Below are 15,504 nucleotides of genomic sequence, written 5' to 3'. Positions count from 1 at the left end.
GTGTGTGTGTGTGTGTGTGTGTGTGTGTGTGTGTGTGTGTGTGTGTGTGTGTGTGTGTGTGTCTCCACTGAGGTACTGTTTGAGGTAGTGTGTGTGTGTGTGTGTGTGTGTGTGTGTGTGTGTGTGTGTGTGTGTGTGTGTGTGTGTGCACTGAGATACTGTTTGTGAGGTGTTGGTGATGTCGTCTCAGCAGATACACATGGTGACGTCGGCTTCCCACACTTGTAGCTGTGGTGAGTAACTGAGTAGCGATGAGTAACCTGAGTGAGGAAAGGTAAGATGCGTTATAAATGTGGCCCTGGTGTTTGCCGTGTCGTCTTGACCTGCGTCAGCAGTGGAGGTAGGGGGGCGGTAGGACAGAGCGGAGGGGTTCTAGTGCTTGTTGCTTTGTTCTTGTTTTTCATTTACTTGTTTTGTTTTTTATTCTTCTTGCTGCTGCTTGAAGTTGCATGAAATTATAGAGTTGTCTTGTAGACTTGTTATTTGTAGTTAATGGCAGAGGTTGTTGATCCTCACTCGTAACTCGTCGTTGCTACTGTATGCTCGTAGACTCGTAGACTCGTTCTTCGCTTGTGGTTACTTGATCGTAGAATTGTAGTAATGTAGAATCAGCTGTAGAACTGGAGCTGATCTTGGTTACAGTTTCGCCTGCTTTTGTAGAAATGATGGTTCGTAGGCATAGAGTCGATCGTTACTGCCACCAGTTTATTGTTGAAACTTTGCAGCCACCATTTATATATATATATATATATATATATATATATATATATATATATATATATATATATATATATATATATATATATATATATAAATATATATATATATATATATATATATATATATATATATATATATATATATATATATATATATATATATATATATAACTCATTAGTCTTGTAATATTTAAGTCTTGAGTTTTGGTTAAAGTTATTTTGGTAACTGAAGAGCATGAGGAGTTAAAGATGAATACAGGGAGTTGATCTTGATTTATTATCTTCAGAGAAAGTCTAAGTTGAGCAGCGTATGTACTACAAGGGACTTAATATACTAAGTCTAGTTGGACCCCTCTTCTTATTTGATCTCTCCACTACCTGCCGGTTCTATGGCCAGCCTCTTTCTCAGCTCCGATTGCTACATTCTCGTTTAGCAGGGGTCGTGTCACGTGTGCTATACTGTCGTGGAAACATCTTGAACACTGTATGTCTGTGTGTACTGTATGTACAGCTTCCGGTGCAGGACCAGCATTCCTTCACTTTAAGAGTTGCAAGCTAATTTCCTTTTGCTTGATTCTTGCTGATACACTACCTATCTTACACCCTGGCTTGGTGCTTCTATCTATCTGTCTATCTGCCTAACTGTCTAGCTGTCTATGAGTTGTATTATTATATTATGGAGTCCTGACATGTGTGTGTGTGTGTGTGTGTGTGTGTGTGTGTGTGAGAGAGAGAGAGAGAGAGAGAGAGAGAGAGAGAGAGAGAGAGAGAGGTGGTGGTGGTGGTGGTGGTGGTGTGGGGTAGGTTGGGTGGATGGATGGATGGATGGACGTGTGTGTCTGTGTATGAGAGAGAGTGAAAGAGAGAGAGAGAGAGAGAGAGAGAGAGAGAGAGAGAGAGAGAGAGAGAGAGAGAGAGAGAGAGAGAGAGAGAGAATCAAATTATGGCCAAGGTCAGACTAAAATTGGAAAAAAAAGAATAATAAACCAACACACACACACACACACACACACACACACACACACACACACACACACACACACACACACACACACAGCTTAATAGCCAGGTAGACAAGGGTAAACAGAGACAGATATGTGAGGAAAATTTTATAAGGGTCAGAAATTAATCATACGAAGACAAGAAAGAAACAGATAAACAAAGAAAAACAAATATAAACAGAGAGAGAGAGAGAGAGAGAGATCCACCTGCAGCCTCACTGATAAATATACTTCAGGGAAATTTTACAAAAAATGCGGAAATTAGTTAAAAAAAACGAAAAAGAAAAGAAAAGAAAAGAAACTAGAGACAAAAAAAGATACTGCCTAGCATGGGTTCCACAGTCGATGCACATAGCCTGCTTCTCTCCGCCCCCCATTGACAGCTGCAGCACCCAAAGTGTACACCCACGCACCAAAGTTTCTGTACCCCCTTCGGTGGCAGGAAGTGGAAGTCAGGGCTGGGATGTTCAAAAGATCGTTGCCAGACGCCGCTATGATCATCGTAACGCGCTCGTAGCGGCCATCTTTGATCGTGAGCTACGACAACCGCTAAGGTGTATCTTCTTCCGCTCGCGGCAACGCTCGTAGCTCACGATGATGCGATCGTAAAACCCGTTCCGTTCCGTTCCTATCGTTCATAATGCAACCCAGCTAATAGTCGCTGAGCCAATCAGAAGAGAGATTTCATAAACCTTGAAAGATTGTGGGTCAATCAAAATGGAGTTCCAAAATGTTAAATACACTTATCCAGGCGCGCCATTACATCACTCAAACAACCACGATATTCATCCCAAGACATACAAGACATGACAAGTGACGAGTCCCCTACCAAACGAATTCGTCGAGCAAATTTTACACATGAGATGATGGCGTTAATACAGGGTTGGCTCGACAGACAGACAGTGCTGAAGAACAATCACATCACCTTGGGTATAACTATAGTGTGGGTGAAAGATCCACATCATATTAACAAAACGTAGTGATGATTTTGAAAATATGGAGATCCAAACTGAGACCCTTTTACCTGAATAAACTATACAGTATATCATTGGCTTCAGACTGTATCATTACAACTCCCACAGACTTAAACCATGTTTTAATGAACAGTGCATCGGTCTGCATTTTTACAGATGTAAGGGGGCACGATAGCTCAGTGGTAAAGCATCGAGCTCGTAATCGGGGGATTGCGAGTTCGAGCCCTGCCCGGGACTGCCGTGCCGGGAGTGGTAGGGCGCTCCTGTAACCTAGCGGGGCTATATGATCCAAAATAGGGTCTAGCTCGGGGGAACGCCATTTCTCCATTTACAGATGTAAGCAGTAGAAACGAAAAATTCCCCCTCTTTGCTTACCTCTTGGCATCTTAACTTCCTTAATTAAGAGATTTTCTGTACAACACGTGTGCCACCCTTAATCATTCTGCTCACACGTCCATGTGTTAAGCCTAATGTCTGCCAACACACTCTGAAATGAGCCACTTGCATATAATCTGAATGTCATTAACACCTGCAAATGACATGGCACAGCACGGGATCTTCTTGTCGCTGGTCCAACTAGTGGTTCAACTCTTGCACACCAGTGAAGGAATTCTTGTCTGGGAAACCTATATCTCAACAAATGTTCGCCACTGTAAGCAAATGGATCCATTATGTCTCTGTAGTTCCTCTCAAATCTCATCGCTCTTCGTAATGCCAGTTCTACCTGTAAAACCACTTGTAACTCCATCTTCGTTCACAGAAAAGGGTAAATAAACAAACTTAGCATCACATGATTCGGTTTGTTTATTAGAGAAACATCCACTATGCGACACTACGATCAGCTTAAGGGTGCTTGTCAGAAATCGTAACGCTACGAGCAAATATGGCGGATGGAGGATCGTAAAATTTGTTTGAACATACACCTTAGCGGTTTACGAGCGCGCTATGATTATCGTACCCACTACGATGATCTTAGCGGCCGTAACGAGCTTTCTAACATCCCACCCCAGGGTTGGAGTGAGGGCAGGCGAACAAATAACTGAGAGTGGTAGTTTGGTCTGAGCTATGAGGCGAATGGTGAGAAACTTAAAGAAACTGGATTCGAAACATTTACATGCTCTTCACCCGCAAAACATTTTGCGTTCGTGACACACATAGCATGTACAGTATTATAACATAGGCTACTATGTTATCATGGAGTCCTGTGAAACTGGTCTAGACACGACTCATCTGTTTCGGATCCTCATCATACATATAAAGCACCGAACCAGTTATATATAAGCTGCGACTGGTCAGCGATAATTTTTGTGAATATGTTATTCCTGGATTGTCTAAAGCTATAATATAGAATGATTGTGATTTTAATGCTGATTCCCACAGTAGCTGTGGGGAAGGTTACAAATGTTAAAATTATTTTATGTGGACGAATAAACCACACTGTGATGGGCAGCGGAGAGCATTCACCAAATTAGAAGAAAACAACAGAAAATATTATGAGACAACGAAGATACAGTTGTGGTATCCTCATCCGCCTTGTTATCCAGGCCTTTACTGTTGCTTCACCTCATACGTGCATTATTTTCCTTCAGTCTCTGTCTCTTCTATTGCTGTTACTTTCCGGTATCCTCTTACTGCGTGCCGTCATATTCCTTAGGGGGTTTCTAGTCATCCGGTCCTATAACGCCTACTGTATTACAGTATTCGTCACATCATCACTTCCACACAAATAATGTTAGCACAAGACTGCTGAATCTGTTACTACCATTATTGACACTGCCACTACTAACCCCCCCTTTTCCCACTGACTGTCTAATTTCTCTCACAATACCACAACTGCTACTCCTGCTGATAATCCACTATAAATCTGTATAATAATAAATTTGATTGTCCTTACGTCTGTGTATCTGATAACCACATATTCCCTGTCCCACCGCCGACAACTCATCACTTACCTCCCCCCTCCTACTGCCGCCCCAGTTACACCCTCTCTTTCCCAGTTACCATCGACCCCACTCCTCCCCCACTCCGACACCACACAACCCCTCCCCTCATCCCGGGGCCACCAGGCCTGTTGTCCACCCTTTACCGGTGAATATACGTGGTATGCATTAATAATGAAAGAAAGACATTCGGGAGCCGAATGCTAATCGCTTGCCAGAACATGCTGTTGGCCAAGTCTAACATTTAGGCTTTATCTTGATATCCTGAAGGTTTCATGTTGATAGCTCAAGCCGTTCATTAGATAGAATGGTGCTAAAGGAGGGCGATAAGAACTGTTTCACCTTGGCAGCCATTTTGGTGACCTGACGTTGACCCTGAGTGCCCATTTTCGAACTCGTCCAAGATTTTGGCCATATCTTGATACCCTGAAAGTTTCATGTTGATAACTCAAGTCGTTCATGAGATATAATGGGGACACACACACACACACACACACACACACACACACACACACACACACACACACACACACACACACACACACACACACACACACACACACACACACACACACAGATGCAGGCAATTACATTATCGCCCCACATTCTAAAGGCGGGCGATAATAATAATTATAAATATAACAGCAACAACACAGGTGTGTAGAGTTTCTAACATTACGTATAAAAACTGCAGACCTAATCATGCTTATGTGAAACGTCACATGTATATTTTAGTATGTTGTAGCATGCCGTGCACTGTTATTTTTCCCAAACAGCTGTAGTGATCCCACAAATGACTACAATGGGTTGTATTATCATGGTGATGTGATGTAGGGAAGTTCAGTGGTGATGATAAGGACGGTCTGTGGTCGGTCCTGTGGTTAATATAACAGTGTTCCTTAACATAAGCATGATTAGGTCTGCAGTTTTTATACGTAATGTGCGTGTGTGCAAATAACCTATGTATGTATTTATGTATGAAGGTATGTATGTTTTATGTATGTATTAATGTATGTATGTATGTATGTATTAATGGATGGATGAATGGATGCATACATGATCTCTCTCTCTCTCTCTCTCTCTAAAAAAAAAAAAAAAGCAAATTCAGTCTATGCAGGAGACAATGAAAAACACAACTGGGCCATTTAGGAGTTCATTGACTTTTTCTGAGAGAGAGAGAGAGAGAGAGAGAGAGAACGCACCTAACCAAGCAAGAAATGACTGGACAAGCTTCTCTCAGTATATCTATCTGTGTATCTATCTGCCTATCTATCCGTCTGTCTATCTATCTATTTAACAACCTGTCTAGCTATCTACCTGTTTACGTATCTATGTATCTATTAATCTATCTAGCCTCCATCTATCAATATCTGTCTATCTACCCATCTATCTATATCTATCTATGCACTCATCTATCTGTCCTTCTATACACCTATATCTATCTATCTGTCTATCCATATTGTTTAACACCTGGCCTCACACACACACACACACACACACACACACACACATTTTTGAGTGTGCTTGTTGCTGTCATCCACTTTTCTCTCCGCCTTTTTATCTGCATATTTTAGAGGGTGACTATGGTGCATCCTGACTACAATGAATTTCCTATTACCACTACCAGGAGAGAAGTAGTAGTAGTAGTAGTAGTAGTAGTAGTAGTAGTGGTGGTGGTGGTGGTAGTGGTAGCTGTGATTGTCGTTGTAGTGGTGGTATTATTATTATTATTATTATTATTATCATTAAGCGAATTCGAAGGAGGGAGGAGGCGAGGTAGGCCAAGGAGAAGGTGGAGAGATATGGTGGATGAATGTGTGAGGAAGAGAGGTTTGGAAGTCGGTTAGGCTAGGGAACTGACGGGAGATCGAGCTGGCTGGAAGAATTTTGTGAGGAGATATGCATGATCAGGGATTTTTGGCACCCCTTTTTAACGTGGCAGCGTCTAGATTGACTCTGTCGGATACGATATGTGAAGCTACAGAACGTGGTGAATGTTTTTGGCGTATCCGATAGAGCCAGGATTCCGGGGGCTTGAATGATGAGTGAATGGAAGCGTGGCCCATTGGATTGGGCAATTTTGGGCTGTCTGGACATTGCTACTCCTCACCCTGCCCTTGGGTGGGAAAGGAGGTCCGGATGATGATGATGATGATGATGATTATTGTTCCGTCACTTTTCGTCTCCTATTTTCACCATACTTAATGTGGATGTACAGCACCTGACCCCATTACACTGACCCTGTTTCAGTGACCTTGACCTACTATTCAAGGTCACAGGTCTAAAAATGTCTGGACAGATCATGAATTTCCCACCTCAATTTACCCCAAAACAATACATATAAATACACGAATATGGACGAATGTGAAGGCGATTGATGCGTCACCTTAGGATGTTTGGGACCCGCCACATTGCCACACTTTTCAATTGGTCTTACATACAATTGGTCTTACATACAACTGGTCTTACATACAACTGGTCTTACATACAATTGGTCTTACATACAATTGGTCTTACATACAATTGGTCTTGCATACAATTGGTCTTACATACAACTGGTCTTACATACAATTGGTCTTGCATACAATTGGTCTTACATACAATTGGTCTTACATACAATTGGTCTTACATACAGGACAGACCAACACCTAAATCAGGCACTTGTTGGTCCTACAGGTGTTGTCTAGTCCTGCAGCAGGTGTGTATAGTTTGTGTGGTCGTGCAGCAGGTGTGTATAGTTTGTGTGGTCGTGCAGCAGGTGTGTATAGTTTGTGTGGTCGTGCAGCAGGTGTGCATAGTTTGTGTGGTCGTGCAGCAGGTGTGCATAGTTTGTGTGGTCGTGCAGCAGGTGTGTATAGTTTGTGTGGTCGTGCAGCAGGTGTGTATAGTTTGTGTGGTCGTGCAGCAGGTGTGTATAGTTTGTGTGGTCGTGCAGCAGGTGTGTATAGTTTGTGTGGTCGTGCAGCAGGTGTGTATAGTTTGTGTGGTCGTGCAGCAGGTGTGTATAGTTTGTGTGGTCGTGCAGCAGGTGTGTATAGTTTGTGTGGTCGTGCAGCAGGTGTGCATAGTTTGTGTGGTCGTGCAGCAGGTGTGTATAGTTTGTGTGGTCGTGCAGCAGGTGTGTATAGTTTGTGTGGTCGTGCAGCAGGTGTGTATAGTTTGTGTGGTCGTGCAGCAGGTGTGTATAGTTTGTGTGGTCGTGCAGCAGGTGTGTATAGTTTGTGTGGTCGTGCAGCAGGTGTGTATAGTTTGTGTGGTCGTGCACCAGGTGTGTATAGTTTGTGGTGCAGGTGGACCAACATGTTTGGAGTTTGTACAAAAAAGCTAACTTGTGTCAGACAACAGTGTTAGCAGAGGTGCACAGCAGGGACTGGCTATGGCAGCTACAGTCTTATTATTATTATTATTATTATTATTATTATTATTACCATCAAATTTTGAAGCACTGAGTCGAAGTTTTAATGCACTTGGATTTCTGTTCTATATTTTCTATTTCTTGTATTTCTCTTTCCATCTCTTTATTTCTTCTTTATCTTGCCTTCTCTGTTTCTCACTCTTTCCATCTCCTTCCCTAGCTCTTTTGTTTTCCTCCATCTTCCTCTCATTTCTATTCTCTCTTCCTCTGCCTCTTCGCCTATTTTTCCTTCCATCTCTCTCTCTCTCTCTCTCTCTCTCTCTCTCTCTCTCTCTCTCTCTCTCTCTCTCTCAAAGCTAAACGGGTCATAGGAGCCCGGGGGATGCGACGAGGATCCCATACAGGTGAGACCTCTTAATTAGGAAAAGAAGGGAGAAAAAGTGAGCAGATGGAGAGAACACTTTAAGGAATTGTTGAACATAGAGGATGGAAGTAATGCGAGTATGAGTGGCTGGGGAATGGCTGGGAGAAGGAGAGAGGTGAGAAGACAGGAAGAAATCAGTAGGATAGAAGTTGTGGAAGCAATGGAGAAAGTTAAATCGGGGAAACCCCCAGGAATTCATGGAGTGTGTGTGGTGAAATGCTGAAGCATGGTGGAGAGATAGTAGTAGAATGGATGTGGAAGATGTGCAGATTGGCCTGGGAGGAAGGTAGAGTCCCAGAGGATTGGAAGTCAGGTATAATTATTCCCTTGTACAAAGGAAAAGGGGAAAAAGAAGTGTGTGGCAATCATAGGGGCATTTGTCTTCTTAGTATAATAGGAAAAGTGTATGGTAGGATACTTATTGACAGAGTTAGAGAAAGAACAGAGAAATTAGTTGGAGAAGAACAGGGAGGCTTTAGGAAGGGAAGAGGTTGTGTAGATCAGATATTCATTCTTAGATCTTTAGTGGAAAAGTTTCTAGAGAAGGGAAAGAAGTTGTATGCAGCTTTCATGGATTTGGAGAAAGCATATGACAGGGTGGATAGACAAGGATTGTGGAAAGTGTTAAGAATATATGGAGTAGATGGGAAGTTGTTGAATGCTGTGAAGAGTATGTACGATGGTGCAAAGGCTGCAGTGCGTGTGGATGGTGAACTAAGTGAATTTTTCTCTTTGAAGGTTGGGTTGAAACAGGGATGTGTCATGTCTCCATGGTTGTTCAATCTGTACATGGACGGGGTAATAAAAGAGGTACAAGGTAGGGTAGTGGATGTTGGAGTGGCCCTGGTGAGAGAGGATAGTGTTTGGAAACTCCCTGTACTGTTGTTTGCAGATGATACTGTGTTGTTGAGTGAAGACGAAGGGGAGCTGCAAGGCTTGGTGGATGAGTTTGGGAGAGTGTGTAAGAAACGGAATCTAAAGGTGAATGTAGCGAAGAGTAAAGCGATGGTCTTTGAGAGAGGTGAAGTCAGTGAATGGACAGCGAGGTTGGATGGTGAGGAATTGGAAAATGTGAGTACGTTTAAGTACTTGGGTAGTGTGATGAGTAAGCATGGAGGTTTGGAGGGTGAAGTGCTTGAAAGGGTACAGCAGGGAAGAAAGGTTGCTGGTTCTTTGAAAGCAGTGATAAGAAACAGGGAAGTGAGCATGGAAGTGAAAAAGTTACTACATGACAGTATTGTGATACCAACTCTAACGTATGGAAGTGAAGCTTGGACGTTGTTGGAAGGACACAAGTCAAGAGTGAGAGCAGTGGAAATGAGTTATTTAAGAGGAGCCTGTGGAGTCACATGGAGAGACAGGCTGACGAATGAGGATATAAAGGAGCGTTGTGGTGTGGATGGATGTGATAGGAAGCGTTATGAGGAACACACTGAGGTGGTTTGGCCATGTGGAGAGGATGGAGGGTGAAAGACTGACGAAGAGAGTGTTTGTGAGTGAGGTGGAGGGGGGAAGAGGGAGGGGGAGGCCGAGGATGAGATGGAGGGATGGGGTGGAGAGGTATATGAGAGAGGGGGGTGTGAGTTGGGAGCAGGGCAGTGAAATGGCGGGGGACAGGGCAACTTGGAGGCGATTTGTTTGTGGCCACCCCAAACGGGATTGAGGCGTCTGGTAATAGATAGATAGATAGATAGAGGTAATCAGCATACCTGTATAGAGATTTGATTCCCACACATAATCTATTTTGAGGTTAATTATAGGTGTGACGATGTTAGATGATGTTAGATGACAGTGATGGGATAATAAGTGTTAGATGTTAGATTCCTGATGATGTTAGAGGAGCAGATTATAGTAATAGCTTAGTTAGATGTTACTGATGGATAAGTTTGATGATGTTAGGTGACAGTGATGGGATAATAAGTGTTAGATGTTAGATTCCTGATGATGTTAGAGGAGCAGATTATAGTAATAGCTTAGTTAGATGTTACTGATGGATAAGTTTGATGATGTTAGGTGACAGTGATGGGATAATAAGTGTTAGATGTTAGATTCCTGATGATGTTAGAGGAGCAGATTATAGTAATAGCTTAGTTAGATGTTACTGATGGATAAGTTTGATGATGTTAGGTGACAGTGATGGGTTAGTATTAGACGTTAGATTACTGATGATGTTAGATGATAGCGACAGTGTTAGTTCGATGTTTGTTAGATTAAATGCTTAGACTTTGATGTTTGATGGTTTAGATGATGTTAGGTGATGCTATACTGTTAGATATTAGATGTTATTTCTTAGATGATGTTAGGGGATAGTGACAGGTTAGTGTTACATGTTAGATTTATTGAGATTAACAAGACTTGGAATGTTAGTAGCGAGACTTGACAATATATATATATATATATATATATATATATATATAGTTTTTATTGTTTAGTGTTCTCCCTGTCTCTCTCTCTCTCTCTCTCTCTCTCTCTCTCTCTCTCTCTCTCTCAGCATTATCTCATGTCTATCTCTCTCTGTTTCTCCTTTTCTAATTTATATTTCCGTCAGAAAGGATTCTCTCTAAATTCTATCTACTCTCTCTCTCATTTCTCCTATGCAGTATTCTTATCTTACCAGTGTCCCCACCCCCTCTCTCTCTCTCTCTCTCTCTCTAAATGGCCATAACAGCGGCGATCAGGCCCGCCCATGTTTCTTCCCCAGTAGGGACGATTTGGGTGTAGGGCGAGAGGAAACCATATTCGCCCTTATCGCGTAACACCAGAACGTAGGAATAGATTACGCCTCTGCTGTAACTCCAATCTATCGACAGGCCGAACCCTGGGCCTGATAGATAGATAGATACATACATATTAATAAACAGAAAGACACGTGAAGAAGTGGCCTGACAGATAGATTGACGGATAGATATATTTACTGGCAGATAGACAGATAGATAGATAGATACATAAAGATAGATAAAGACACGTGAAGAAGTGGGCTGATAGATAGATTGACGGATTGATATATTTACTGGTAGATAGATGGATAGATAGATAAACAGATAGATGGATGGGTAGATAGACGGATTGATGGACTGATGAATAGACAGAGATGTGTAGAAATCTGGGTATAGGTGATTGATGGATAGATTAACTGATAAACAGATAGACAGATGGTTTGATAGATAGATATACAGACAGACAGACACATACAGAAATGGGTATAGATAGAATGATAGATGGATGGATAGATTTACTGGTAGATACGGATTGATAGATAGACTGATGGATAGATAAACAGACAGATGGATAGATAGATAGATTGATAGATATATAGATAGATAGATAGATGGATTGATGGATGGATAGATAGATAGACTCATAGATATACGAGTATAGATAGATAGATGGATGGATGGATGGATAGATAGATAGATAGATTGATAGATATATAGATAGATAGATAGATGGATTGATGGATGGATAGATAGATAGATAGATTGATAGATATATAGATAGATAGACAGACAGATAGATAGATGGATTGATGGATAGATAGACAAAAGTAGAAAACTGGGCATAGATTGATTGATGGATAGATTTACTGATATAGATAGAGATACAGATAATAATAATAATAATATTATTATTATTATTATTATTATTACCGTATTATTATTATTATTATTATTATTATTATTATTATTATTATTATTATTATTATTATTATTATTATTATTACCGTATTATTATTATTATTATTATTATCATTATCATTTCTATTATTGTTATCATTATGTTAGTACTAAGATCTACAACGATGCTCCTACTTTTATTATTATTATTATTATTATTATTATTATTATTATTATTATTATTATTATCCATATTATTTTTTTACTACTACTACCACCACCACCACTACTACTACTACTACTACCACTACTTACGTACAAGGTTGTAGAAGGAACCAACCCTATACTGTGTGTTGTGTACTGACTCAGTCGCGTTAACTCCAATCTGAGCAACACGACTCTGAAAAAAAGAAGGAAAATCAAATATACACACAGGAGCCTTCATTCATCGCCTATCGACAGCACGAGAGCCAATAACACACATCATTTTCCATCCATCTATTGCCAGACGCCTAGATCCAGTAAGGGGTGGCCACAAACAAATCGCCTCCATGTCGCCCTGTCCAACGCCATTTCACTGCCGTGCTCCCAGCTCACACCACACCGCCCCCCCCCTCTCTCATATACCTCTCCGCTCCATCGCTCCATCTCATCCTCGGCCTCCCTCTCCCTCTCACATAATTTTAATATATACAAATCTTTTCCCTACACGTGCAAGCTCAGAATGTTAAGTAATGGACCATTGTTGCTCTATCTATCTATCTGTCTATCTATTTATCTATCAACAAAGCACCAACATGAGTCCAAATCTCAACCGTTTGGGAGCTGATATCTTCCTGGCCGAATTATGAGGTAAATAAAGTGACCAGTAATAATGTAGTGTGTATGTGTGTGTGTGTGTGTGTGTGTGTGTGTGTGTGTGTGTGTGTGTGTGTGTCCACTGAGGTACTGTTTGTGAGGTAGTGTGTGTGTGTGTGTGTGTGTGTGTGTGTGTGTGTGTGTGTGTGTGTGTGTGTGTGTGTGTGTGTGTGTGTGTCCACTGAGGTACTGTTTGTGAGGTTGTGTGTGTGTGTGTGTGTGTGTGTGTGTGTGTGTGTGTGTGTGTGTGTGTGTGTGTGTGTCCACTGAGGTACTGTTTGTGAGGTTGTGTGTGTGTGTGTGTGTGTGTGTGTGTGTGTGTGTGTGTGTGTGTGTGTGTGTGTGTGTGTGTGTGTCCACTAAGGTATTGTTGGAGGCAGTGTGTATGTGTATATATTATGCATGTATGTACGTGTATATCCATGTACGTAATTCTGTGTACGTACCACTTCAGGCTCCTCCGGCACCGACTCTCCACTCCAGCCATACGCATACAGCCACAGCTGAAGGTATGAGTGGATGGTGAAGAAAGCTGTCAAATTCCTTGTACTTTGTAATTCATTGATATAATCCCTCACTGCTTGCGTCTCCAGCTCTGAGAACCCCGTGGGGCCTGGGGGGGCGAGAGAGGGGGTTATTTGAGGGGTTAGTGAAGATGGAAGATGGGAAATAAATCGCTGAGGATGAGGTGTTTGGGACACTTGTGTGGTGTTGAGTACTGAGATGAAAATTAAAAGAATATATATGTTGAGAGAGAGAGAGAGAGAGAGAGAGAGAGAGAGAGAGAGAGTAGCTGTCTCCTGTCAATCATTGTCTTACCTCGAGCAGTAGTGAGAATGTAATCATAATTCAATACTGTTAACGCAATTTGTAAGAGAGAGAGAGAGAGAGAGAGAGAGAGAGAGAGAGACAGCTACAACATATAACAATAATAAAGTATTGTGCTCTGCCTGCGTGTGTGTGTGTGTGTGTGTGTGTGTGTGTGTGTGTGTGTTAACAGATATAAAAGCCTTGCAGCGGACAGGGATTCAGTTAAAGCCAGTGACAAATGCCGGGAGTGACGACATTTAAATTCGAAATATCTCACCAAATACTCACCCTAGCGGCCCCAGTCTGTAACATCTATTGCACAGGTTCATGCTAGTCACGAAGAATCACTGTCAGCCTCCATACCTACCGAATAATTAACGAAAAACGCGATAATTCTGGACCACCCCACCACACACACCGAGACGGGAATGTAAATAAACCTGCGGGACGTTCGAAAGCGTTAGGAAGTTAATTATTTTTCTTTTTCGCTAACAAAATTATTCACAGAGGTAATTTTTAAACACATTGGTCACTAAATAAACTAAATTACAATTAATTTTTTGATGCATATGCCAAATGATGCTAAAATGAGTAATTATATTGATGAATTTTATAAAGCACAAGGCTGAAACGAACGCGTGATTTTGAAACTTTTACCACAAAATCACTCGTTCGTTTTGTTTGTTACGAAATTCGTTTACTTGGCGAATGGATCCATAAATTAATTTCAGTTTATTATGTTCAGTGAAAAATATGTTTAAAAATTACCTCTGCAGATTAATTTTGATGGTGAAATACATTACATTGTTAACGCTTTCGAACATAAGAAGAGAGGATAAATACAGTAGGCCGGTTGGCCCATGCTAGGCAGCTCCTAGAAGAGTAACTGAACTACTAGAATGAGATAAGGATAGCAAAGAAGAAGGCTCTTCCCCGCCCTCCAAACCCTCCAGCTGAAGCCGGCAGGAAAAAGTCAGAAAGAGCACCACACTGACGTGAACGTTTTACAGGAAAGTGTGAAAGGAGAATAGAGACTATCATAGTGTAACCTGAAAAGGAAAAATTATGAATTAGTATTGGTTATAAGATTTTCTTTTTTCTATACCCACCCCTTATTTGTCATATGCTTATCTAGCCTATGCTTGAAACTCTCAATGGAAGAGGCAGCAACTACTTTACTAGGTAGCTTATTCCATTCGTCTACTACTCTATTACCAAACCAATTTCTACCTATTTCCTTATTGAAACGGAATTTTTCTAGTTTCAAACCATTATTTCTAGTTCTATCCTGTATGCTCACTTTAAGTACCTTGCTAATATCTCCCTTATTTATACCCTTCATCCACTTAAACACCTCAATTAAGTCTCCCCTTACTCTACGCCTCTCTAGCGAATGCAGACTTAGTCTTTTCAGTCTGTCTTCATATGACAGGTTCCGGACGTCATGTATCATTTTTGTCATTCTTCTCTGTACATTTTCTAACGAATTAATATCCATTCTATAGTAAGGACACCAAAATTGTACTGCGTAGTCTAAATGTGGCCTTACTAATGCTAGATAAAGTTTCAGTATTACTTTTGATGATCTATTGCTCATGTTTTGTTTACACTCATACCGATGTGTGTGCAGTGAGACGGTCCAGAATAATCGCGTTTTTCGTTAATTTTCCGTTGGATATGGAGGCTGACCGTGATTCTTCGTGACTAGGGTGAACTTGTGCAGTAGATGTTACAGACTGCAAGCGCTAGGGTGAGTATTTGGTGAGATATTTGTGTTTTTTAATGACGTTACCCTCCGCTATTTGTCAC

General features: G+C 41.3%; 1 protein-coding gene across 1 annotated transcript in view; it reads right to left on the bottom strand.

Annotated features, from left to right (window-relative positions):
* LOC145410019 (carboxypeptidase A4-like) overlaps positions 1-15,504 on the bottom strand; it is a 59,959-nt gene that overhangs the window by 39,247 nt on the left and 5,208 nt on the right. Inside the window, exons 4-5 of the mRNA XM_080280242.1 lie at positions 13,332-13,498; positions 12,368-12,427 (exon numbers count right to left, since the gene is read on the bottom strand). Coding sequence (XP_080136368.1) covers positions 12,368-12,427; positions 13,332-13,498 — 227 coding nt within the window. The remainder of the gene's footprint in view (positions 1-12,367; positions 12,428-13,331; positions 13,499-15,504) is intronic.

This window comes from Coenobita brevimanus, chromosome 9 (genome assembly GCF_032717465.1).
Source record: "Coenobita brevimanus isolate Jiangsu-jjx chromosome 9, ASM3271746v2, whole genome shotgun sequence".
Taxonomy (NCBI): domain Eukaryota; kingdom Metazoa; phylum Arthropoda; class Malacostraca; order Decapoda; family Coenobitidae; genus Coenobita; species Coenobita brevimanus.
The sequence above is the reverse complement of the archived record's forward strand: the minus strand, read 5'-3'. Positions and strand labels throughout refer to the sequence as shown.